Here is a 25,798-nt window from a genome sequence, read left to right on the forward strand (position 1 = left end):
AGCGGAGTAAACTAACAAAACAATAGTCTTCTACAAGACACACAAAATATATTTAAAGAGGAACCTCTTTGAACACTGTCCTCTGAGGAATAATGCAGGAAAGTTCCAGACATCTCTGAAGACCATGATATGAGGTGTTAAGCAAAGTCAACTCTCTTTTACTGCATCTGTTTATTCGACCACAGCATTTTAAATTAGTTGCGACATTTATACCACGCAGAACAGGTTTGTACCTGTGATTTAAATATTTAAAAATATTTAAATCACAGATTCCTAACCGTTTTTGATCTAGCGCACCCCTGCCAAGATGTCTCATCTTGGGAGAGGGGCGCTAGGTGGCTTGGAGGGTTGGGTTACTGTTTCCAGAGTCCAAACAACCCCGATAATGGGCACTCAAAGAAGTAAGGAAAGTTTTTATTATGTCAGGAAGAAAGTGAATGTAGTAGGGGCAACAACTCACGGAGTGGCCATCAGCCTGAGGTCGGGTATGCAGACATTGTCCGGTCCGCAGTTCTTCTGGATGTTGACAGAGTCCTTTTGCACGTTGGGCACGTTCTGGTCCAGAACGGGCTCCAGGGAGGCGCGGGGGTTGCGGCGCCGCGCCTGCGCCTGCGCACCCACCACGCTACGCTCCTGCCTCATGCTGTACCGGATCTCCGCCTCCATGGGAGTGAGCTTGTCACGCACATTGTCCTAGAAACCCGTACCATATTTAACCCACTTTTAAGAGTCAACTGGGTTTTAACTACCCTACTATGGTAGATTAACCTGATTACTTCACTTTGATCACTTGACATTTGAATTTTGACTAGAAAATTTCTTGGTGTAGGAAATTGTCACCCACAAGTCGAAACAAGACTGTCCAAACACCTCTCGTGTTATTCAATAATAACAAATGGGTCAATATTTGACTGAGGCAAAGCAAGACTGACGAGTCGGAATACGATTTACCCGAGCAGTGTTCGGGCTCTTCAATGCAATACAAATTCCTTGTCCGAGTCACGTTCAGGCTAGACTGGAAAACGGTTAAATCAGGTATGACATCCTGACCATACGGAGCAATTTTCTCGAAAGCTACAGTATGTTATTTTTTTATTAATTACAAATATGTAAGACAAATAGATGTAAAGTCTATTGAGAAGGGAACATGGAAGTTTGGGTATTTACAGGACTTACGACCTATGATTAACCACATTACATCAATTTCAGAAAATTGTATATCGTAGTCGTACAGGAGAAAGTGACCAACTAACAAAACGTAAAATGTTCAGGAGGGCCATTTAAGTCACTTTTGCTTGGCAACAAAATAAACATCCATTGATGAACTGAAAAATGACTAACTGCATTCAGTTAGTCATTTTTTAAGTCAATATATTATACTTCCAAGTTTAAAATCTTTTGGGATTTTTTTCAGAGCAATATTAAGCTAGTAAGATATAAGCTAGACAAATAGTCAATGATCACGTTTTTGTAAAAAAATGCACTTGGTCACTTTCTCCTGTATGACTACAATATATGCTGCAAGTGACAACACACATTACTTCCAGAAAAAACTTAAAGGTTAAAGTTTCAATTAAGCTGGCAAATGAACTTTTTAATTTAGCGAGTAATGAGAGAGATTGAAGCCATGTAATTCAAATTACACTTCAAGGAGCACTTTATTTTATTGAATGTAAGTATACATCAGTTTTTATTCATGTTTCTATTCACTATTGATTGACATAAAGTTGCTTACCACTATGTAAACCTGCATAGAATTACAGTACATGTCGTCTCTCACAAGCGGAATGGTTTGATTGAGCATATGGCGGCCTTCGTTGTTCAAGAAGAACAGTCGGGGGTCGTTTGGCTTCTTGGTATCGAGGATGAACTGCAGATCAAATTCTGGAAACATATTGCTCAATATTTAACTCCTGTACATGTATATATGTATGTGCTATTTGTGTGACTTCTTATAAACAGGCAGAGGGGAAAAAGGTTCATATCAAAGCGTCTAGAAAAAAATGATAAGATAGAAATAGCCTGTTAATTGGAAACATAATAATAATGCCTAATTTTTGCCATTTTCAAGGTCTCAAAATTCGCTTTTCGTAATAAATTTTACTTAAAAATTTTGCGTATAGTGTTTTTTTCCCCAAAATGTATTTATGAATCCTACTGACGATAAGTTGGCAACTCCTGTAATTTTTGGTAAACTAAATTTCTGTTTGTGAAATAACTAATACATATAAACCATATTAGTGCAAGAATTATTTTTAAGTGTATCTGAAAAATACCTGTATAAATATATCTCTTAAAATTTCATGTGCTTACTATTGGCAAATGGTACGGTGAAGGATAAAATTAGAAAATGATATTTAAAATATTATTTAGCATTTTTTATGTACTGTTACCTTAAACCATTAATATAAGTAAGTGACTAAAATTCACATTGACAGTAATAAAAAATGGTAACTGTGTAGACAGCCATTGTGAAAATTCAAATAATGTTTGGCGATAAGTGGTTTGTATTTTTTTGCGACATCGGCGCCTTGAATTTCAAATGAACTTTTACTGTACATATTTAATAATAATAATAATAAAATTGGATAACTTATATAGCGCCATTTTCGTAAAAAAATACCTCAAGGGCGCTTCACTGTGAATGAATTGGGGAAAATATTATGGTGGAAATGATTTAGCAAACAAATGTGTTTTTAGTCTTTTTCTAAAGATCATCTCACTCTCACTATTTCTAACCATTGGTGGAAGAGCATTCCACGCCGTCGGTCCTGCAACAGCAAAGTCACGCTCGCCAAATTTAGTGCGTTGGTTGCGAGCTGGTAAGATAACTTTGCCCATTGCAGATGTTGTAGCCGATCGAAGCGTGAGACGTCTATCAACCAATTCATCTGGAATACACAGCTCCTTAAGATACTTTGGGGCCATATTGTGTATTGATTTATACATGAGTAGGCAGAGTTTATACTCAACCCTTTCGGGAAAGCGTAACCAGTGGAGTTTGTGAAGTAGTGGGGTGATGTGACTGAATTTAGAAATTCCAAAAATTAGTCTCGCTGCTGCGTTTAACACTGATTGCAGTCGAGTCATTTTATTGTTTGGTAGACCCGTGTATATACCGTTACAATAATCTACTCTCGATATTACAAACGCATTTATTAATTGACGGGCAGCATCAACTGGCAGATTCTTGCGAATGCTTTTAATTTGCCTTAGCTGATAAAAACATGTACTTGTTGTTTTACCAATTTGAGTCTCAAGGGAGAGATCAGAATCTAAGAACACGCCGAGCAGTTTGACGGCCGGTGTAGTTGTACTCTTTGGATATTTTGTATATTTGCGTGCTGCAATCAATTAAAATGTACACACATGGAAAAAAAATACCTGCAATCAGAGAAACCCAATGTGTGGTTTAGTCTTCAGTGTTATGTGAACCCCAATTGTGACAATCTTTTAATTTTCAATTTTTTGTTAATATAGTATACTGTTATATTTTTCAGTAATTCAGTAGTGGTTCATGTCTAGTGTATGCCTCGGCAGGTAGCTGTACAAAGGCAGAAAGACGTTGGCGTAATACTCGTATAAAGTTTGGTTGCAGAGAGCCGGCATGCACAATGCACTTATCTAGGGGAGAGGTCGGGGTAGGATAAGCGGAATACAACACCGATGGCAAGTGATATTTTACAAGAGCTGTTTGCGTACAATATCCTGCTGGACTCACCAAACTGGCAAATGTATCCGTCGGCTTGGAAAGAAATACACAGCTGTAATTGCATACCAATTGGGGAATGGCAAGTTGCATGTCCTCTGTGATCGTGACCGCTATGCTACTAGTGGCGCTCTGCGATTGGTCCTAGTGGATACATTCTAGGGTCGTTGGAGTAGCTAGTTTCGAGTACGTCACTTAAATTAACAATAAGTTGACAATTTTGTTTCATATCTCTGGGATCTTTTTGGATGCATCGGTTACCAGTACGCGAGTTGCCGATGTTGTAACAGATTGCTTCGGGGTCACTACTAGAGTGAGGCAAGATCTAGTCCATGCACCTTTCTTCTTTATAATCCTTTTTTACTATCAAAGTTTTACATACACTTATTCTATACCACATCACTTATCTATATTACATCACTTATCTTATAGTTTAACTCTGCCATACAAAGTTTGCAGTTGATGCTGTCTTAATTGGTGACTCTTCCGAGAGTTTTTAATCAATTGGCTAAATAGGTACTATACACACACACACACACATGAGCCTCAAAATAAATGTATCCAAAACCAATGTTTTCTGTAATAATTTATACCCAGCAATACTTAACGCCAATGTTATGTAACCAGCTCATTGAAAGAGTCAAGAGTTTGACTAGTCAAGTAAATGACAGCCTTTAAACAAAATGGGAGTGAGTTTAGGACTTGCGAGCCTACTATGTGGTTCTCTGGAAAATTAAATTATCCCAAATATCTTATTATCCAAAAATCCCTATTCTCCTATGTGTCTGGGAAACATGCTACCTTACAAGGGTCCAAAACAGCAGCTACAAGAACGGGTGATTAAGAATAATTTTAGACGTTTTAACTTTGCAAGAAATTTGGAAGAAATTTAGGTTAAGGCAACCCATTTATTTTTTCTTTTATATGAGGTCAAGGGATCCTTGCATCCCTTATGTCACTGCGACCATATTAGGTCATTGTGACCTCCCTCCGTATCATAGCTCACTCTTACGTGGGTCATGTAGCTCTAACCTGTATTGGTGGTAGGAGCTTCTCCTTCTCGGAGTCTAGTAGTGGTCCTCCAAGGATATAACTTCGTTTTCGAGCGAGTGCCAAAAGAAGGCTATTTAGTTGGCTCCGTATTCCTGAGAGCCTTAATGAAGTTAACCTCTTTTACAAGCATCAGGCTTCCAGCATTTATCGGGAAGTTCTCGCCTAAACTACAGGACGTAGACCTATTTCGGGAGGACAAAGGGGTCGACAAAAGAACCTGAAATTCCATATGCGAACGAAAATGTATTAAGTTCTTACCAACAGTGGTGTCCACTCCGATCCCATCGTACTTGAGGCAGTAGTTGATTGTGGTACACGCCACCTTCCTCCTGTTGGTGAGTGTGCAGTTCTTGTCATCCAAGGATATCAACTTGGAGTCCGTTCCAAACAGAATACTGGCTGTCATTTTCACCACAGGTTTCGCTCTGCAATAAAAAAAAATAGATGTTATATTAGAGTTTTTATTTTTTCCTTCTTTTATACCAAATTGTACTTGATATAATAAAAATATTTTGTACATAGAAAGTAATTTTTTTAATTTAATAATTACAAATATGAGGTAATATTTAAACAATGACCTACTCAAGTACATAAAAAACATACTTTAGAGCCCTTAGTGGAATATTTTATTATCTGGTAACATAAAAAGCAGTCAAAATGGCTGCTCTTCAATAGTTTTTTTTAGCTTCAATCTCACAATCTCATTCTATTATTTTTTTAAGATTTTGCATTCTAACTTTATAGAGTAATGCAAATCCAACAAAATATTCAATATCATAGTTATATGTACGCCGGTTTGTAGAGCTCTTTGCGGGTCTATCCCAAATGCCAATTGCACGCTCTTACTGCACTTGGCTGTATGACAATGTTGTAAAGGTTTTATATGCAAACACGAGTCCCTGCAAAGTCATAAAATCGCGATATATATCTTTGGTAGGTGGACATTAAATTTTAGAGATTATCATATTACATACCTGAAAAGGAAAGCAGTATCGGCTTCGTACGCTCCCACTACCAAGTCGGTGTACTGGTTGGCATCCAGGTCCACTCCGCCCGCCACGGAGAAGCCGAAGGTGCTCAGGGACGGGTGGTTCATGTCCTCGGCCCGGATGATCTGCGAGGGCTTCTCTCTTACGCCGCCGGCCGACCCGTGGAATACATACACAGCGCCGCGGCCCCCTTTGCCATCGTACGGAGCACCCACCGCAAAGTCTGCAAGTTGTGATAATAATTGCAGATTATTACAGAGTCATTTTACCATCAAGGGACTATAATCATTTATACGGATGCGGGCACGATGCCCCAAGTGCCTTAGCCATAGTTGGTTATCTTATTTTCCTTCCTTATATTACTCCTTCATCCAAGTATTATCAATGAAGGATTGGATCTTGCCTTCGTTTAACAGTGCACTATTGGGTGCAAACAGGGGTCAGAAGAAAAATTGAGAATAGCAGCAATGGTTAGGTTAAGTGAAAGGTTATGGAAAATATCAATTACCTCCAAAACCATCCAAATTAATGTCTCCGAGTGCAGCCAGAGACAGGCCAAACCTCGACTTGGTCATAAAGCCATCTCGAGAGTCCACACGCATGAACCTTCCCTGTAAAATAATTATTTATTATTTTGCAAATTTAAATTTACAATAATGTGACCTCACTAATATTTTTGTGCTGGAGGCACATACAATGCTTGTTAAATAAATTGTAATATTTATTGGTTAAATTTCTGCCATGAGACGTGCAATTATGGATGACATGGTTGGATGATGTAATGTATTACGATTCTACTGACCCCATCATCCAGTTATTGATAGTGTTTCTAACAGTAATTTGGTTTTTCAATGACTTTGTCGACAATGTAAGCAGAATATAGAGCTTTGTAGAATAATATTTGAAGTTTTTTTGATCAAATGTTTGAATACGTTTGGTTTCTTTTTTGTTCTTAGCAGCTAAATAAATTAGTCTTTTATATATCTTTATCAGCTTTCTCTATAGTATGATGGTACAATTCCTGGGGGGGTAAAAAAATATCAGAGGTTTTCATTATCACATTAGAAACATCACCCTGATCTGGTGCTTGAAGCGCGGGACTTATCTTGCATTCATGCAATTAACGAATTGAAATGTTTCACATGAAACTGTGTCTATAATATAGACGCAGGATATAGACTCTATATTATGCAGGGTCAAAGATACATTTAAATTTATTAATGAAGGGGAAAATGACAAACCTGTTCGCTGTTCTGGTAAATGACGTAAATCCGGCCCACATCATATTTTCCCTCGTTGTTGACAGGGGTATAAAAGGGGGCCCCCACGATGAGGTCGTCCAGTCCGTCTCCGTCCACGTCGGCGGCGCACAGGCTGTAGCCGAAGTAGCCTCCTAGCTGCTCTCCAGTCAGGTTCTGGATGTTCTGCAGGTCCCATGAATATAGCACCACCTGGAAAATCACAAACGTAAAGAGAAGGTTCACTCATTCCATGATGCTTAAAATAAATTGCTGCACATACTGGTTCAGGGCTGGACTTTTAACCACTATCTACAATGATAATTATCTTGTTAATAAGTTTAATCCATCTTCTTCTTCTTTATTACCATGCTTCTTTATTACCATGGTATGACAAACACTGGTTATATGATACACCTCCATTCCTCCCAATCCTGAGCTAAGTAAAGGACTGTTGTTAATGGGGACCCCATCAACTCATTTATTTGAACGGTCCATCACGTAGGAAACCGTCTTCTGTAGCTTCAACCAGCTCCTTACGACTCCTCGTTCTTTCTAAAAAAATCTATTGGGTACATGATTTTGATTATCACTCCTGTTGGATGTACAGACTTACCTTGCAGTCCAGGCGTGTATCATATAACATCCATCCCATCACTATATTTTAAACACATATTAGCCATTTTTTACTCCCTCATTTATACATTTGAAGTCAGTTCATAATTATGTGGAACAAATTACCTTTCCCAGAAGGTCTCCACCCCTGGGCATGCCCACCGCCACTCCTTGCTCTCCGCTTCCACTGAAGTCTCCCACCGCTACGGAGTAGCCGAGGTAGGAGTCGTCGTCCGTCGCCCGACTCTCTGCGGTGCTCAGCACATTGGGTCTGGTGTCCAGGCTCTGCGAATATAGCTGACCTGTCCACCGCAACAAGGTGTGAGTTACTTTGCAAAATGAGTAGAGAGGCAACAAGGAACAGTCAAAAGTACCTACCCAAAGAGAAGATTTAAAACCGAGAATGCAAAATCTTAAACAAATACAAAAATTACTTTCGCAATATGAAGCACAAAATAGATACAGATATAGTTTTGTCTCATTTCGGCAACTGCCGAATAGACCTTGTAATAGGTACTTGACCAATAAAGTGCACTTTAAATCATGTAAATACAATTGTTTATTTTACTTTAGGATTACTCCTACAGATGTCAGTAGTATGAAGGAAAAGTATATTCTAAGTGAGAAATCATTATGATGACAACACTTGGTCCAGAAAAAATTAGGTTTAAATCTTGGGAGTACCCTGGGAGTGTAGTAACACTATCACAAACTGTGCGCGGTAGCCATTATCGAAGGTGTCACAGACTGTGTGCCAACCGTGGGTAAATAGTTAATAATTTGTTTTTAAAAATGCAATAGAGGATACAAGTAAAATACCATAAAAACTCATTCCTATATTTTTTAAATGGACGATGTGATTGACTGTACCAATATGCCTCTCCGTGATCAATCACTATTAGTTGGGAAACACACGGGTAGTTTAGAGTTGCCCGTGCATTTCCTACTTTAGGTAACTATTCTATAAAAGTTGACTAAAACCCTAGTGAAAATTTTACTAATTTTGATGATTTATGTAAATCATTTCTAATAAACTAACTTTTATCAAATTAAGAATGCAACTTGGTAAATGGTACCAATTTTTAGTAAGTCATATTCATTAATTAGAGTCAGCATTTCTTTTGAAATATAAATAAAATGGTATCAGGTTGTATAAATATATATGAAAGATTTTTTTATTTAATTTAGATCTATTTTTTAATACATTTTCTATATGTTTATACAACAGGCAAACTTATAATTTTAGCTTCGCTGTGCCTCTCCAAAAAAGAGACTGAAGATGAATTTTATATTATCATAGTCTCAAAAACAATAAAGAAAAGTATTATAAGGATTAATTCATAAAGAAATTGAATCAATGTGTACCATTATGACTAATGGATTTCTTTCATCTCTCTAGTATCTAATATAATGCTAGCACCAGACTAGCACACATATTTAAGAATTTAATAGCAGACCATACATCTATGATTTCCAGTGTCCAAGAAAGTCCAATCTCTGTAAGAACAGAAAGTTTAATAATTATTTTTGTCAGTATTTATGAGGTAGCATATCTCCATCATTTACTGAAAAAACAATTATAAAACATCCTGTACTTATTGGTGGAAATTAGTTGCCATCGGAAATCATAGACAAGCTTTATCGCCATTGAATTCGAGAATTTATTAGCCTAGTTAGGAGCTAGTAAAAGAACATTTTCAACAAATAATATGGCAATGTCCAAATGAAGCATTTCTAGCATTTAGTAAAATCCACAGAACACTGTTTATGTGTATTGTTAATCCTTGTCTATATTATGATAATTTCTATGGATGTCACCATAAATAATTTAAGTGATTTGAAGTTAGGCGAGAAATCTCTGCAATCACCAGCTAAAAATGAGATCTTGGAATATTACTATGATTGTTGTATTTGACCTTTTTTAGAATTTATATTTCAAAAATGCATCTCCAACTAATAAATGTATGGAATGTGTTCCATTACCCAAGTGACTAATTTGAGTACTAATTTATGTACAAAAATGATCAAATTCCATGTTTGTTTTATAATATATCAAGAGGTTTAGAAATTACGGGGGTATTTTGTACATTCTTTCATATATAGGATAAGGGTCAAAGGATTAAACCAACGTCAGTGTGTTATCCATCACCCATTAATATTTTGGTTTATTAAAGGGACATGGAAAACTATTTAAGCGGAAGAATGCTGTAAAGAGAATATAATAAACAAGTTTCCCAATGCCCTTTCCGGATATGTGTTTATGTTTGTCTGAGTTCTTACAAAACTGAAATAAATTATTCAATTATTTATCAATAATTTGGAAGAAATTTTGCAGTCCCCAATTTTATTGTCAGCGAACCATCCTTCCACCTAGAGATTATTTCGGAGCTAAGTCAGTATACGGGAGATCCGGATTAAATGTTAAAGATTATGGATTAAACAATATGTCATTTCAAAGATGGTAACCATTTAGAATAACCGTTTCATTTATTAAACAATTTACTTCACCACTTTCTATTTAAACTATTTGCTTATTTTCTCAAATCATACATGTATTTTTATATTATGTATTATATTCTCAATGGTTGTCACCCCTGAATCAAATTATTAAAATATGGGTAAACAATTAATTAGAATTCATGTTTTAAAAGATTGACCCAATTTAGAGTGTTATGATGACTGCTCACATCTCGATCAATGATTTATGATCAGTTTAATGATTTTATGTCCTCAGTCATTAATATTAATAAATAGGGACGCACATGTAAACAACTCGACATGATTGTACATACATACACACAAGACGACAAATATAATCTCTTTCACTAACATTGTCATGCAACACTAACATTCTATTAGAATTAAATATTTCAGAGTGGTCCAATCCCGCTGAGATTATGAAACGCCAAACGTATTTAAATAATACATCTTGGTAAAAGCAGTAAGTACTGGACCATTTTGAAATTTTCGGAAAAATATTTCTCTATTTTGCGTGTGGATACAAAATAAATATTATGCAAAAAATAATTTTGAAAAAGAGGATAGTGCATCACAACATGAAACAAAATCTTGATCAGCAAGTGTCTGTCTGCTGAGAGGTGCTTGCAGCTCCAGGTCTGTGTTCGCCCATCCTGCACCATTTGGTATTAATAATTAATATAATTAATGGAATTATAACATTATAACACCATCAAGGTTTACTCATGTCATTATTTGAAAGCAACCGACAAATTATCAAATCAGTTCAATAGAAATGACATTGAATTGAGCGGGAAACTTTGCACCGTTTTTATTGCCATATCAATCTTTTTTTTTACTTAGATACGTTCAGTAGGTACTTTTCGGCAATTTCAGGTTTGTATTTACCCAAATAATTTTTATCTTCTTGTAATCCCAATCCGCACCCAAGGTGCATAGGGCACTGCATCGTATCGACGCAGTGTAATCTCGATCGTTATTTACGCGAATGCAAGATAATCCTGCGCCTTAGGTACCAGTCCAAGGTGATTATATAAATGTTATGATGAAAATTTACTTAGCATTTATTTTAACCTTTAAAAAATTGTATTGTAAAATTTAAAAAATCGCAGTTGTTTCATATAATGACATTAACATCAAAGCGATAATAATTAGGACCAAGCTTACATATTTGACAGAATATGGTCGGGGTAAATACGGAATACAACGTCGACTATAAAATAATAATTACGGTTTTTAATAAAATAGCATTGTGAGTGAGGCGGTCAGTGCAGTACTGTAGACATTTCTAGCATCGACTTTATCTCGAATGTCAAGCCCCGCGATCGGTTTCCTTCGCTGACGTCTCTGAAACGCCGAAGCGTCCATCAAAGTCGGCAAGTCCACCGGACGCGACTTGACATTTCAGAAAGACGACGGAGAAAAGCTGAGAACTGTTTGCTGCTTTACCTTCGCCGTACTCCTTGTATCGAGGGGGCATGAAAGGCAGGCGGATTGTCGGGTTTATCGAGTACATCTGGCCTGTGAAACATGTGCCAAAAATAAAACGGAGATAACATGGGTAACTGGAAAATAAAATTGATTTCACCCGGAGCGCTCCAAAACAATTAACCACACATATAAATTTTGTGGAGATCGACAGTATTTTTTTTTTTACATACCTTCTTCCGTAATGTATAACTTTTTCTTCTTCTTCTGACTCTTATCCATACTCAGTGATACATAGGGCACTGCATCAGGTTGACGCAATGTTTACTTGATCATAAATTATATAAAGGCACGGCGATCAGACTTGCTCTTTAGGCAACATTCCAGGGTGATATGATATAAATATCACAATGAAAAATCACTGATATTTATTTTGACTCCCTCGAGAATTGAACCTGTGACCTCCAACTTGGTAGCCAAACGTTCTAACTGCTTCATTATGGAGTTTTGATTCTCAGAAGATTAAAAAAAAGTATAAATGATTTTTCACTCAGATACCGGAAAGGTTCCTGAAGTGCAAGACTTATCATTTCGCCTTCCTGTAATTAATTATTAAGATAACACTATTTATATGCGATCCAGTGCCCTATTCACCATTGGATGCGAATAAGTGTTGCGAGAAAAAATGGATTTACAAATATAATAATTATACACATAATCTATAAATAGTTTACAAATACAGAACATACACATTTTTGTGATATGGTTTGGTATGATGATAAAATTATGTGATTGAAAAATTCAAGTTGTATTGTGATTATATACAGAAATGTATTTAATTGATTGCAAAATAATCCAAAAATTGCAAAAGAGGATTTTTCAAATCGAAATATTACCTTGCCAGTACCAACTTCCTGGGGCGCCGATGAACAACCTTCGACCGTCCTGTAAAAAAGAATGAATACACATAAATATGCATTAAAGCTATATTGTACTTAAAAGTAGCAGAATAAATAAACTGCAAACATATTGACAATTTTTATTGCGTAGTTATAAACCGTTCAATAGAACACTTTTTTTACAACTATAGTTCCTATGCAAGAAAATATACATTATTATTATCATTATTATTATCATTCGTGTTTCCAACCCTTATGTATGGAAGCGAAGCATGGAGTTGGCAAAAGAAGGATGAAAGCAGACTGAATGCAGTCGAAATGCGATCCCTCAGACGAATGTGTGGCAAAACGATGTTTGATAGATGTTCGAATGATGAAATAAGGAAAGAATGTAAGGCTGAGATAAGCATTATCGATAAAATTAAGAAAGGTGTGTTGAGATGGTTTGGACATGTGGAGCGTGTGAGTGAAGAAAGAACGGTTAAACAAATTTATGAGGCGAATGTAGTTGGAAAAAGAAGCAGAGGACGACCGAGGAAAACTTGGCACAATCAGGTATGTCAAATACTTGAAAGTGGCCTGGTCAGGAGTCGTAATAATCGTCGGGTATGTATGAGGAGATGCATGAATGTAGAAGAGGCAAAGAATGTTTGCAAAGACAGAGTGGTGTGGCGTTCGATTCTCTCTGCCTACCCCTGCGGGGAAGCGGCGTGATGGTTAGTTAGTTTTATTATAATTCTGATTCTAACTCAAAACTTAAATCCAGCGTTTGAGAATAAGTATCCCGTAAACGTTTGAACATCTTTGACGTTTTCAAACTGTTCCGACAAAGATTGCTTTATTGCAAGTCACGATTTAAAATTCCGATTAAAGATGGTATTCATTCATCATTGTAGTTTTCGTCACAGTTGAAAGACAATTTAAATGCCTATACGAATTTTTACATAACAATTTTTATATGGAAAAATAATGTAAGTACCTACCTATTTACATATGCCTTAGCAGTGAACTAAACGATAATTAATACCCATTTTTTTAATTATCAAGATTGCGCACTGTTGATTTTGCTACCATTTTTCTCATTAAAATAGAAAATTTAAATCTGATTGCAGTGAGTAAACAAACATTGATATATTTAATAATTATATGTACATATAATTGATCTGAACTTTTAAATTTATTTCAAAATTTTATCGTATTCAGTTCTCCATTATTTTTACAATAGGTTTTTCGGAATAAAATGGAGAGAGCTAGTAACATATTATTTGAAATTACTGTTTTTTTACTTATCTTTAAAAGAATTTACTTATAATTTATTAAAGAATCCTGATAACTAAACATGATTTATACCTATTTATAGATTTGGCATTTAATTTATAGAACTCAATCTTAATTTGTGTAAAATCAAGTACTGAGTCTAATAAATTGTATTTTATTATAAAAAACACATAATAATACGATTTGTGACAGTTGTTTCGCCTTGTTATGGCATTTTCAAACTAATGTGAAGATTAAATGGACTGAGGGTGCTTATATTAAAAGACTCTAAATCAGCGTTTGATTTTAATATTTAATATATGATTAATATATCGCTCACTCCTTTCAAGAACGTCATAAATCAAAAATCGTCAATTTCCAGTTGTGCATGTTTTTGGGATGCCCAGAAAACGTACTATATCCCAGCAAAAGCGGCATATTTTTAACTTAATATTTACCCGCTACAGGACAGAAAGTGTTGTTTTTGCATTGTGAAGAAAATGTATTGTTTAATAATTTTTTTAAATAATCTAAATTTTTCAAATGGAGAAAAAACCTTCAGGTTTTACCTTAAAAGATCTGTTGCACAGTAAAAAAGTTCAATAAGTGGCTTGATATTTATTTTTAATACATTGCATTATACTTTTAAACTTTAAAAACGCTCTCCTGAAAAATCAAGTTTTTTGATTTATGACGTTCTTGAAAGGAGTGAGCGATATGTAATCGAGTTTTTATTGAAAATATACAGTTATCGTTTTGTATTAACAAAACTTGCTATTAATTTTCCTACACAAAAACTTAATAGTTAAATGTATAGAAATAAATTAATGATATCCATAAATTATTACAATAAAACGTGAACATGAAATTTTATATTAAGTAAATAAAAACTGGTCGTTGTTCATGTGTATAACTTTTGTAATGCAGAGATCTTTCTCTCTCCTTTTTGCAAATGGAAATTGTCACCCAAAGCCTAATCAAAATAATATGTTGTGTAGAATGAACTATACTTGCATAATATGACCTATGGCCAGATTGGCATCTGCAAGCAAGGAACAGCAAGTCGCATACAGAAGAAGCGTTGTCACAGGTGTTGCCTTCCGAATGCTTTCGAATGCTTGGGAAATGAGATTTTGGGAGAAAATTGTCTTACATGGCAACACATTTCACGATTCCAAATTCAAATCTATTTGGCTCATTCTAAATACTTCATGGAGAAGGAAATGCTTGTAATATATAACGTAAGTTTCGCGATTTTCATTTTATTTATGTAAAGAAACAATAAAAAGGGCATACAAATGATTTGGTTATGATATTTTTTTAAAACACATTTTGTAGTTTACTAAAACGGCTTAGCAGATAAAAAAATACAAACCAACCCTTTCCTTATTTCACCATGAGCATGCATAAAACGTACTGTGTAAAGTTATGTCGGCATTTGAATGTCCTCAAGCGATGTGCATCAAAAAATTATTATTGTTAGGTACCGTAAAGTGGGTATACTTTGCACCGTGGGTGATACTTTGCACCACCTTCTGTAAAGAAATTGTGGAGCTGGTCATCTCTGATACATGTCATTTTTCATTCTACTTTCTTTTGTTTCTGATAGATGGCACCTTCAATCTACTTTTTGGTTTACAGAAGTAACAGTCGGTCGCTATTGCTTCAATGCGTTTTTCCTGTCCGAATGTAAAGAAAGTTTTCTGTCTGAAAATTGTGTCCGAAAAAATCCAGTGTAATCAGTATACTGAAACGAGTTACAACAAGTGAGTGGTTTCTAAATCGTAGGTAGATAAGCCCTGCTTTTCTCAAATGCTGTATTTTTTAGTTACGTCGTCAAGTTTATGTAAAAATAATATTTTTTTAAGAACTGACTTGTATTGACCACATTTGGGGTAACATTGCACCAGGTGCAAAGTATCCACAAAAGGCCATAGTTAATTTATTTGATGAAAAGTCTTAAAACGGCTAATACAACTTGACATTTTTGCTAAATATCTATAGGTTTTGTGTACTTACTTAATTCCTGATGGTATATTTTTTTCAAAAATGTCAAGAACACACAAACAGCGGCCTTATGCCAGACGATACTGCGATTTTACACCGAAGAGAGTGGAGCAGTGTTTGGAGGCCATTCGAAATGGTACAATCAGTCAAAAAAAGGCTGAATAAATTTTCAAAATCCCCAGAAGGACGATTAACTATAAGCTCAAAGGTCAGCACACAAAACCTGTGGGAAAACCTCCGATATGTGACAAGGGCGAAGAGCAATCCTTCGTAAACTGCATAGTAGACATGAGTGAGTACGGTTTCCCAGAGAGTGTTTTTAACATTCGCTACATTCTTATAGCCTATTTGGATAGATTTGGCAGAAGAATACGAATATTAAAGAACAACGTACCAGGCTCTGAATGGATAAGATCATTTTTGTAAAGACATAAAACATTGACTGTTGCTAAAACTAGTCAGTTGCTTAATCGGTTGCCATTAAAAGCGTATGACGATGACGTGCGCCAGAGTTTTCAACAGTTTTTGGAAGAAAACAGATTCAACCCAAAGAATTCAGTCTTTAAACGCAGGAAAACGACACCGATAGAACCAGGTAAGAGCATTGCTCATGATCCAAATGTCGAAATGAACGTTGACGAGACACAAATGCTACCTGAACCAACTACATCAATGATCCCATCTTCCGCATCGAAACTTCCAGCATATCTAGCATTAACTGATAATAGTTCACACGGAAGCTTTGAGGAAGAGGGAGAAGAACAAAAACGATGACTGAAACCAGTTATCGTATTTGTTTTTCCGTTTCATTAGGACCAGTAAAAAAGAAGGTGGGAGAATATGTTGTATTTCATTATGAAGGAGAAAAATTTCCGGGATAGATTTTGGAAATAAAGAAAGACAGAGCTGTTAAATCCATGCAGGAGAGTCTCAAATCGTGGAAGTGGCCGATGAAGGATGACTTTCTTCAATATTCTTGGAAGGATGTAGTGGGTTCCATAAAAGAACCGAAAATGCAATCCAAAAGAGGTTTCTTTACCGTCCCGGAACTTGACCATATTTCGACCTAATTTAATTTTAATTCCTATTACCTATGTAGTACGATTTGTTTTAATATCCTCCTTTCATTTTATATAATTTTAAACCTTCAGTATTGGAAAAAAATATCATTTTTGTTAGATTTTTAAATATATTTTTTTTAAATTTCTATCAAGTGTCACAATATTATAATCTGCATTTAGCGAACTGTGAGCCAAAACCCTTCATAAGGTGCAACGAAACTTGTAGGATAGCCTTTACTTTGCATCAATTTGAATTCTAGTACGAAAAGTGTAGAAAAAATATCATGGTGCAAAGTTGTACTTTACCCCGGGATACTTTGCACCAAAATATAAATATTAAAAAAAAATACAGGCAAAATAGATAAAAATTTAAAAATGTATCAGACATGTTACAGGTATATGTGTTATTACATTGCAATAGTTGAAACCTCAGAAAAAGTAAAAAACCTGATCTGAATAACAATTTTTCGAAAAAAATGCAGTATTTTGGTGCAATGTATACCCACTTTACGGTACCCTAATTTTTTTAATTCCATTAACAACAAAAAATACGTATTGTTTGTATATTTTAAGGTTAAATAAGTACCTACTAGTATTTAGCAATTTTCTTTTTGTCACAATAAAGATAAAGCTATTTAACGAAGCTATATTTCAGCAAGTAATTGCATATAATATATTTAATGTTTAAGTACCTTACCAACTGATTTATCTTTACTACATCGGTAGGTACTTTTGTTTTAAACATGAAAACACGCAGAGAGGTTCCTTTTCCAATGGACGCATTCGAGAGATTTTAATTATTATGGCTGTTGAGTTATTTAAATGCTTTGGAATCAGCCGGAGTTGAAATAAATATAGGGTTTGTCTGCTGACGCATGCGTCTACCGATTTTACATTGAAACGCATTGTCTTAAAAATAGTTTTATGCCATCGAAATCCTTTCTACATTTAAAACCCGCCATAAAAAATTGCTCGCTCTTATTAAGTACAGTATTTGTTTATTATTTAGTACGATGACTAAAAATTACCAAAACATAACCCTCACTGAGAGATCTCGTGCCGAAGAACTCAATTTAAATAATAAAAACTAACTTACTAACTATACATCAAGCCGCTTCCCGGCAGGGGTAAGCAGAGAGAACAGAACGCCATTCCACCCTGTCTTTGTAAACGTTCTTCGCCTCTTCCACATTCATGCATTCCCATCTCCTCATACTTACCCGCCGATTATTTTGACTCCTGACCCGGCCGCTTTCAACTTTTTGACATACCTGATTGTGCCAAGTTTACTCGGTCTTTCTCTGCTTCTTTTTCCAACTACATTTGCCTCATAAATTTGTTTAACTGTTTTTTCCTCACTCATACGTTCCACGTATATCCAAACCATCTCAATACACCTTTCTTTATTTGATCGGTAATGCTTATATCAGCCTTGCAGTTTTCAATTTGAATTTCATTTATTGAATACTAATTATATTATTGAATAAATGAAATAATACATTAAAATAAAAATAAAAGTAAGCAAGTAAGCAAGTAATGCTTATCTCAGCGTTGATTTTTCCCTTATTTCACACATTAATAATAATAAATTTATTATTATTATGTAATTATTAATTTTTTTCACAGATTTATCTAAGTTGAGTCATCGATACGTGTGTGTATGTAGCTATAACAGTAAGATACTCGAATTATTATCGTCCTTCGCACCTCAAAATTCTATTTAGTGACGTCATCGTTATCACCTGATCCTGAGGTTCTGACTGAGCACTTTAGTTTAAACTAGTTCCAGCGTTAATGGTCCCATCTACCCCCTTATCTGGTGCACTCTCCTATCCTCGCCGCTCTCCATAGCATCTCCATATAGCGCACGTACTCTCGCACTCTCCCGAGAGGGAGCGAGCACTTTACACACAAACCGTGAAATTAAATTTGATTTACGACCACGGAACCATGTTTGGTTTGTTTCACACCAATTTTAACAGATAAAAACACCCATGAATCCTAAGTGGAAGCTCGTGGGATTCTTACAAGTATTATGCTGTGTACGAAGTACTTGTATGCATATGTGGAGGTCCTCACCAAAAAGTTACATTTCCAATATTGCACAAAAATCCTTTAAATAGAAATCTGTTCTGTTTACTGTATTCTATCGAAATATTAATTTAAGTTCCGACAAAACGTGACCAATCCTGCGTTAAACCGATATAAAATCATTGAATCGAACCAATTTTACAAGCTAGAATTCCTGATTACTTAAAATCATTTATAATGGAAATGTAATGTTTTGGTGAGGACCTCTACATATGTTGTTTAAAGTAATTTTTCACTCCAATAATGATTTGATACTACCCAAAACTACCTAAACTGCGAGACTGATCAAATTACCTTGTTGTTATTAATGATTGAGGTGACACTAAGTTCATAGGATGCACCCTATGTATTTATCATTTTTTCAAACCCTTATCCGCACCCTATGGTGCATAGGGCACTGCATCATATAAACGCAGTGTTATCTTGATCATTAAAACATGAAGGAAAGGTGATCAGCCCTCCGCTTCAGACACCAGTCCAGGGTTATATTGAATGAATATTACAGTGTAAGAATTACTAATATTTATTTGACCCCCCCCTGGGAATCGAACCCGGGACCTCCAGTATGGTTGCCGAGCGTGCTGACCATTACACTACGGAGGCGGACAAAAAATCCAAAAAATCCCAAAAAATGCATTTATCATTAGATACGGTTAAAAACCGAATAAAACTTTTACATGTTGTAGGTTTGTCTGCTTCCATGGTATAATGGTTACCGTGTTTAGCTACCGTCCTGTAGATCCCGGGTTCGATTCCCAGGGGGGAGTTAAAATAAATATTAGTGATTTTACACAAATATTCATTTAATATTACTTTGGAGTGGTCCCTGAAGCGATCACCTTGCCTTATGTAAGTAACGATCAGGACACTGCGTCAATACGATGCAGTGCCCTATGCACAATTGGGTGCGGATAAGGATTAGGTAGTTTACGATCGATTTAAGTTTTAAATCAAATATGAATAAAACTCTGTGAAAATTGTTTTTCATCAACTTTTTATTAGATTTTTCGGTGAATATTCCGATTAAATATCCCTCGATAAATGAAATATAATTTATTGAAGTATGCTGTAGGTACCGCTGTGATATTAATATCTCTCTCAATCTGACACGGACAGAAATGTCCGAGGATGATGGACAGTTTTCGAATAAGGCATTGAACATGATGCGAGTGTAATAAATGATATTGTCAACCGAAATGGGCCTGAGAAATTTATAAGGCGTACTATTGGCGCCATCTTGTGTGCATGATATTGTAGTTTATTCTCTGACCAATAAGGCGGGATATGTAGACAACGGTGGCTATTCTCAAAGCGATGTTAAATGCTAACGTTAAAAGTATAATGTACATAAGGTGATCTTCCCCAGTTCCTCAATGGAGTAGATATGTTATGAGTGCCAAAAGAGATATGTCATTCAGGTACATCCACGTTCTTGATTTCAATCGAATTGACAAAATGTTAAGTCGATTGTAATTACAATATATAAAGACAAGATGATCACTTACTATATAAAACTTGTGTGCGACCCATCATGACATATGGGATCGAATGCAGAGCGGACACCACAGTAACAAAAATCGCGCTAAGAGTGTCCAGAAATGAAGACTCTCAAGAGCATATCTGGTAAGAGTCTTTGAGATAAGGAACACCTGGAAAAAAATATGCGAGATCGGACATATCGTTAGGTGGGGAAGACAATGGTATGTGCAAGTGAGGATAATGGAATCATCCACGTCATTACAGGGCCAATCCCAAAGTAAACGACTTCCAGGAAGACCACCAAAGAGATGCATTGACAGCTAGGAATTGTCATGTAAGGAGGCTAATCCCTCTTAGAAACAGGCCACAAGGCCTACACTAGAAAAAGAAGATGATCACTCCTGCGCTCCAAATATAAGAGTGGAATAAACTAGAAGAGATACAGATGATCCGAGTGAAGGAACTCTGAGTGATGAATATTACTGCTTTATGTGAAGAGAAATAGAGGAAGAATAGTTGGTAGGATAAGGAGAATGGCAGCAATAGGTAAGACACTTGCTTGTGTAAATTGGACGGTGTTAATTTGTGCGAGTCTTTTTAGGAAACCCGCCGAATTCTGACTCCTGACCTGTCCACATTCAAGTATTTGATGCACTTGAAAATGCCCAGTCTTTATTGGCTTCTACTTCAAACTACTGCTGATGATTTGCTTTTTCCTCATTCGTTCGTTCCACGTATCCCAACTATCTGAAAACGTTTGACAGACCGGTCTGTCTGCAGATGTCCGTTACTAGGTAAAGTACTCATTAGTTAATAAATAAGGGTAGCTCTTTTTAAATGTCATTTATTTTAATGTAGAAAATAGCTTTCTGAGAGTGCTCATAGATCAGTTGTGCTGGTAAACCCCCGATATTTTTCCCTTTATTTTAGGAGAAAACGGTTCTAGATTACATTTTTAACATTAACGGACATGTTTCTGGATAGCTCCACGTGCTCCATATCAATTCCCAATTCTTATTCATCTTGGATCCTGGACGTCATCGCAGGTGGGTCCACCTGTCGTGATGGTAATCTCCAACAATTAAACAGCGTGATAGATGTTTTGGAAATGGATTTCGTCCTGCAATTAAATGCGTTATCTCGCTCAGCATTATGACGTTAGCGCGATTACGATAGATTTATGAGAAATCTAAAATACATATTATATTCCTGCATAGAAGAAGATAAACAACTCAGGGTAGTCTCTAAATTAGTAATTTAAAAATATATATCTTTATAAGAAATGAAAACAAGATGTTTTATTAAACTGATAATTTATTTAGAGTGGCAGTTGTTTTACCTTGCAAAAAAGTTCTCAGGTTTATTCTAAATACATTTTCTAAAAATGTGATTATAGAATTCCACAAAAAGAACGGCAGCTCGATAAATATTTATTGCACTAATTTTTAATACAGGATTTTTTTTAATTACAAAAATCTTAATAAATACCAAATAGCATCTAATTTGGCGAGCGTGTCTTTGCTGTTGCGGAATAAATGGCATGGACTCTTCTTTCATCAGGAATTAGAAATTGTGAGAGTGAGATGATCACAGATTTTAATTTGATAGTTGAATCGAAGCGCTCATGAGGTACATAAATTATTATTATTGAGATTCTCCATCTGTTTCGATCACTTCCATCTCTTGATATGTCCATTCATATGCCGCCTCATACGCCGGTGCCATCGTATTACCCCTTCGGCAGCGACTACCGAATTAAGCATTCTGCATTGGCCTGTACCCCATTTCTCTTTCTCCGTGCGCTGGTCACAATGGCAGAATCTGTCCCAATTTGGAATCGGACGTGACAATAACAACAAAGGACTGTAAAGAAAACATGGCCCGTGGTTCTCGGCTGAAGTTACAAATGATAGGGGTCAAGCGGGGGCTCCAACCAACACGCTAGACGCACCAACCACGCTACCATTTTGTTTTTATACATGAACCTCATATGTTTCACTCGTCCTTTTGTTCCATGTTTCCCTGATCGTGGTATAAAGTCTACTGCTTCTACTACTGCCATCCAGCTGTTTCCGTACGGGCGCAGGCAAAGAGGACGGAACGCCACAATCTCATCTATCTTCATTTACTCGTCCGCTCTTAGCTTCGTCTACATCCATAGATCCATTTCAGGTTTTGATTGATCTTGTATTGCCAAGTATTTCTGGTTCTTTTCTTCCATGCACATTTGCCAAATGCACTCTCTCAGTCATACTCTCGTCATCCATTCACTCCACATGTCTAAACCACCTCAAATAATCTGTCTTAATATGTTCAATCGTCAGAAATCAAATATTGCTGTGTCCATTGGTGAACTTTGGTAAACACAGGTTTATGCATAGCGCGGGTAAGTATGTAAATGAAGGTTTTGAACACATCGGATGTTAGCTATTTATGAATGCGATTTCTAACCAAAATTTAGATAAAATAAATTCGTTATTTCTCACCTACACAAAATCTGAATGGTATAACCGGCTCTATCTTCATATCGCAATATCTTCAGCGATGCAAGATTGGGTACCATTTATTTAGCATATTCAAATCGTTGCTCTCGAGTTGCTGAATGTTTTGCACATAATCTTTATGTATTATTTTATTAGACACAGTCCACGAGTTCTGGTAAAGCACTGCATTTTGTGTACAATTTTGGGGTTTCCCAAAAATCTCAGTACATGTGCCACATTTAATCATATATTTCTTCTTATCCTCGACGCTACATCTTGTGGTGGGGTTCGTTCTTCTCGACAAGTGCTCCCCAGCGCCTTATTTTCCTGTCCATCATTCTCCAGGTTTCATCATGCACCAGTCTTCTTCTACACAGTCTATTCAACTCTTCCTAGGTCTACCTCTGTCTCGCTTCGCTTCTGTCACCTATTTATTGGCCATGACTTTCCTTTGAAGTGTCCTGCCCATCATATTCTTTGAGATTTGACAGAACCTGGCTTGAAATTTTTCGACTGTCCATATTTTCTAGATTTTTTTTTAAATTGCAATAAAGTGACCAATAAAACTATATTTTCCACTACTCAAAATTAAATTTAGTCGAATGTAATTAACCGTTAGGCATAGGGGATTGGAATCGCCGATTTCTTGGATTTTCTTAAATCATTTATAAAGTCTAATTCGTACATAAACCAAAATACAAGCTAGCGTTTATTTACATATTATGCAGTACCCAGTGTTGAATTTTCTTTCATTGTTTGTTCGCACTGTTTTGAATACAATGCACGCAGAAGCCAAACCGACTTCCAAGCGTGAATTCGTTTATAGGTAGTTGAATCGAATTGGAATCCCTTAGTACCTACCTAAAACGTAACAAATTTTGCTGTGGGTACCTGAACCATTAAAGTAAAACACATTAAATTTAGTAAACAAACCATACACTAGATAATTAGAGCATCGCGATTGGAGCGGCCAAAAAATGTCTGAAAAACCGATCTGCTGATGCAGAATACTTGCTGATGTATGATTGAGAATTGAAATAGCAAAAAATGTATAGTACCTGTATTAGACTTTTTTGTATAAAGGAGAAATGTAAGAGCAAAATTAGGAATCAAATAAAAATGACTCAAAGCAAATGACTCAGCAAGAGTATGAGAGCAATATTGAACAGAATTACGTAATAAAAGGGGTCGTCTCAAGTGTGAAGAATATTCGTAAAATGCTTGACTTACTTATCTATTAGCACCGATCACATGTGTACATATATTACGCAACCGTTTTGTGCATTGCAAAAAAAGTAAAGGTTAGTTTCTGACACGAAATAGTTGAAAGTTAACCATTTCTCTGCCAATGTCATTTATCAGGCGCGTGGTGAAAAACAAGAGATATCTCGTTATTTTGCTTGGAAATTATTCTCAGATTTGTTATGGTCAAAGGTATGTTTTATGAGAAAGATATACTCGAAATGAAGCTCAACTTATCGTCATAGCAGAATTACTTTAAACCAAGTCACCTATGGAGTCGTGTTGAGGAATAAGTTATTCCTCAACACGACTCCATAGGTGACTCGGTTATTCCGAATAACCCAGGTGACAATATTTGGGAGTTAATATTGAGTCCTTTATATTAATGTTCTTTAATATTTAGCTCCTACAAACCGTCGGCTGGCTTATATTCCAGGACTCCTATATTCCAGGCTGGCTTATATTCCAGGACCTAACACAACTTTGATCCATAGATGACATGGTATAAACCAATTCTACTATGACGCCATGTGCATAATTATAAAAATAATGACAAAATACCGGTATAACCTTTAATAGACACAATGGATTATTTGAACAAGGAATTTCTTAATAACCAAAGGTTCATGGATCTAAATTTTACTATAAATTTCATGAGATACGCTTCTGTCTGTACAGCACTTTTAACTTAATTCGTGTCAATCATGTATGTAAAAATCACATATCGCTCACTCCTTTCAACAACGTGATATATCAAAAATCGACAATTTTCAGTTGTGCATGCCCAGAAAATGTACTATATCCCAGCAAAAGCGGCATATTTTTAACTTAATATGTACCCGCTACAGGGCAGAAAGTGTTTTTGCATTTTGAAGAAAAGGTACTGTTTGATTATTTTTTTAAATATGCTAAATATTTTTCAAATAGAGGTTAAACATTCAGGTTTTACCTAAAAAAATCTCTTACATAGTAAAAAGTTGAACAAGTGGTTTGATATTTATTTTTAATACATTTTATTATATTTTTAAACTTTAAAAACGATCTCCTGAAAAATCTTTTTTTTTTATAAATGACGTTGTTGAAAGGAGTGAGTGATAAGTATAATTGTTTTGACCCCCTCCCCCTAAAAATCGGAATCGTTACCTCCAGCATGACGGCAAAACGCGCTAATCACGAAGGTGGACAACACAAATTGCTGAATGTTGCGATAAAGAAAATTCATCATGGAGAAATGTCTAGTAGTGAAAGAGTTAAAAGTCAAAACGAGTCACCGCTGACAGGCGCTAGAAAACCAAATAGGTACGTCTTCCTTTAACAGGGATGGCTTGTATTGTCGGACTAATGGCTCCATGACTTGGCACAAGACACAAATACCAGCCATTAATACTTATTGTGGCGATCGCTTCGATTTGATGCTGACGGAAATGCGAGCGTTTCATTTTCAACCGGGAAAAATAACTACAAACGGCCGTGCTGTGAATGTAAAACGTTCGAAAATGGGGCAATTTCAACAATCCAATATGTTACAAATTAAAATGCATCCAAGAACAACCCGGGAATATGCTATCAGCAGTAGATGTAACAGTAAAGTAGCAAAAATATACCAAATTTAAAATTTTCTTTTATATGCTATACCGTAATAAGTTTTTGATAGTGTAATTAACGTTTATTCATTTTACAGGGTTTCCACTTCAAATTGCGCGTTTAACAAATCAAATTGGACGTTGTACAGAAGAAATTGGACGTTATATTTGAATTTATAAAAAAAG

At 35.8% G+C, this 25,798-nt stretch overlaps 1 protein-coding gene across 5 annotated transcripts in view; it reads right to left on the reverse strand.

Moving 5' to 3' along the window:
- if (integrin subunit alpha inflated) overlaps positions 1-25,798 on the reverse strand; it is a 146,451-nt gene that overhangs the window by 12,968 nt on the left and 107,685 nt on the right. For 3 of the 5 annotated variants that reach the window (XM_088259577.1, XM_088259575.1, XM_088259578.1), the window contains 8 exons: positions 12,407-12,455; positions 7,731-7,906; positions 6,993-7,202; positions 6,260-6,362; positions 5,737-5,974; positions 5,021-5,187; positions 1,736-1,884; positions 461-693 (listed from right to left, as the gene is read on the reverse strand). In XM_088259577.1, the coding sequence (XP_088115703.1) occupies positions 461-693; positions 1,736-1,884; positions 5,021-5,187; positions 5,737-5,974; positions 6,260-6,362; positions 6,993-7,202; positions 7,731-7,906; positions 12,407-12,455 (1,325 nt within the window). Of the gene's footprint in view, positions 1-460; positions 694-1,735; positions 1,885-5,020; positions 5,188-5,736; positions 5,975-6,259; positions 6,363-6,992; positions 7,203-7,730; positions 7,907-11,531; positions 11,604-12,406; positions 12,456-25,798 lie in introns of all 5 variants that reach the window. The other 2 variants (XM_088259574.1, XM_088259573.1) reach the window with 1 other exon arrangement.

The sequence above is a fragment of the Brachycentrus maculatus genome, unplaced genomic scaffold (genome assembly GCF_059751285.1).
Source record: "Brachycentrus maculatus isolate JH-2025_06_01 unplaced genomic scaffold, ASM5975128v1 h1tg000118l, whole genome shotgun sequence".
NCBI lineage: Eukaryota > Metazoa > Arthropoda > Insecta > Trichoptera > Brachycentridae > Brachycentrus > Brachycentrus maculatus.